This window comes from Ischnura elegans (assembly GCF_921293095.1).
Source record: "Ischnura elegans chromosome 13 unlocalized genomic scaffold, ioIscEleg1.1 SUPER_13_unloc_3, whole genome shotgun sequence".
NCBI lineage: Eukaryota > Metazoa > Arthropoda > Insecta > Odonata > Coenagrionidae > Ischnura > Ischnura elegans.
The window spans coordinates 1,053,879-1,055,826 of NW_025791659.1; the positions used below are offsets into that span (position 1 = coordinate 1,053,879).

Below are 1,948 nucleotides of genomic sequence, written 5' to 3' on the forward strand. Positions count from 1 at the left end.
GGGCTTGGAGGGGAAGGAGCGCGTTTTCTTACGACTGCTACGAGGTTATACAAACGTTCGTCTCTTGACTCCTCCCTTCGAGTTAAAGAGAGGAAGGTGTTCCTTGAATAAATGACTCGTGCAGGAAGTGAAAATAATTATGACGCTCATAAGAAATCAAGAAAGCAAAAAATAAAGATGCATTTGTAGCGAAAACATCTTAGCGATTTTTTCGTGCAGCCAAATACAGGAACTGGTGATTCTTGGATAAATCGATAAATGAAAGTTATGGTGCCATGCTTAACCTATTTTTAAAAAGTCAGAAATGCGTCGTGTTTGGACTCATTCTTTCTTATACTTGGTGCACGCTACTATTATCAAAGTCATATGGAGGCAAAACCGTAATTATGGAAAGTTGCTTACTGTCAGCGAAGAACACAGTGGGTGACTCATGCTGGCAGCTTGGTTCATATATTGGGGTCAAGGAAGTCAGGTTGCGTGAATAGAATTCTACTGGAGAGGAGGGGAAAGACTTCAAAAGATACATTTCCTATTGCCCTCAGGTAACTTGAAGCTTTTGCTCAACGCTAGTGAACCTTTCTGGGAACTTAAAGTAATATGATATTTTATTTTGAGGCCAATAATGTATCACCTTCGTAACATATGATCCCTGCGCGAAACATAATCTGGGGTGACTTGGGCCTGTTGGATGGTCTTAGAAAGGTGGAAGGGGTAAAAGGGGTAGGTTGAGGCCTGATGAAGAATGGAGGGATGAAGTCGTCCTAAACTTCGTAACTTAGTGATTACTTTTTGCTGACACGTGTGAGTAACTGCCGGCAGCAACATATCGATTAAGGCTTGAGTGTTGTGGGTCTCCCGCAGTCGCGGCTTATGCTTCGTGGTTCTCTGTTGCATGTGCCATCGTTAATTAGGTTGTCCGGTGAACAATTCATCCACCTGGAGGAAGTAGCATGGCTGATAAACGCAAGAAAATTGTGTTGACTGTAAAACAGAAACTGGAAGTGATTAATAAACTAGAGAAGGGGGAATCGGTGATAAAGATTTCCAGAGATTATGGCATTGGATGTCAAACAGTGCGTGATATTAAAAAAAATAAGACCAAGCTAATGGAATACGCTAGGAACTGTGACAGTGGCGCAGGACCATCAAATCGCAAGACAATGAAAAGTGCATCATACGAGGAGTTGGACGCCGCAATGCTTCAATGGTTTACCCAGAGGAGAGCGGAAGGCACACCTCTTTCTGGTCCAGTTGTCACAGATAAAGCAAAGATTTTCTACAAGCAACTGGGCTTCAAAGGCAAGTTCAACGCATCACCTGGGTGGCTAACAAGATTTAAAAATAGACACGGCATACGTGAAATAAGTATTCAAGGAGAACGACTGAGTGCTAACAATGAGGCTGCAGTAGTGTTTCGGGAAGAATTTCAGCAGTTTGTGACTGAAGAACGGTATGACTCCAGCCAAATTTACAATGCTGACGAGACGGGGCTATACTGGAAATGTCTGCCGTCTAAAACGCTAGCGTTCGTGCAAGAGAAGCATGCACCCGGCCACAAATCCTCCAAAGAACGATTGACAGTGATGTGCTGTGGGAATGCTTCCGGGAGCCATAAACTTAGATTGTTAGTCATTGGAAAATCGAAAAGGCCTCGATCCTTTAAGGGCACTGAAGGAAGTCAGCTTCCCGTTGATTACTACAATCAAAAGGGAGCGTGGATGGACTGAGAGATATTTGAGCATTGGTTCCACTCAAAATTTGTTCCCCAAGTTCGTTTGTTTTTAAAAGACAAGGGATTGCCTCCAAAAGCAGTGCTACTCTTAGACAATGCCCCTTCCCATCCGAATGAGAAAATTTTAACGTCAGACGACGGATTAATAATTACCAAGTTTTTACTCCCAAACATCACATCAATTATACAGCCAATGGATCAAGGCGTCATTGCATC

At 43.0% G+C, this 1,948-nt stretch overlaps 1 protein-coding gene across 1 annotated transcript; it reads left to right on the forward strand.

The window, feature by feature from the left end:
• The first annotated feature begins 950 nt into the window (after positions 1–950).
• On the forward strand, positions 951–1,727 carry LOC124172956 (jerky protein homolog-like). The gene has a single exon (XM_046552484.1). The coding sequence runs from the start codon at positions 951–953 to the stop codon at positions 1,725–1,727; it is 777 nt and encodes a 258-aa protein (XP_046408440.1).
• The last annotated feature ends 221 nt before the right edge of the window (positions 1,728–1,948 follow it).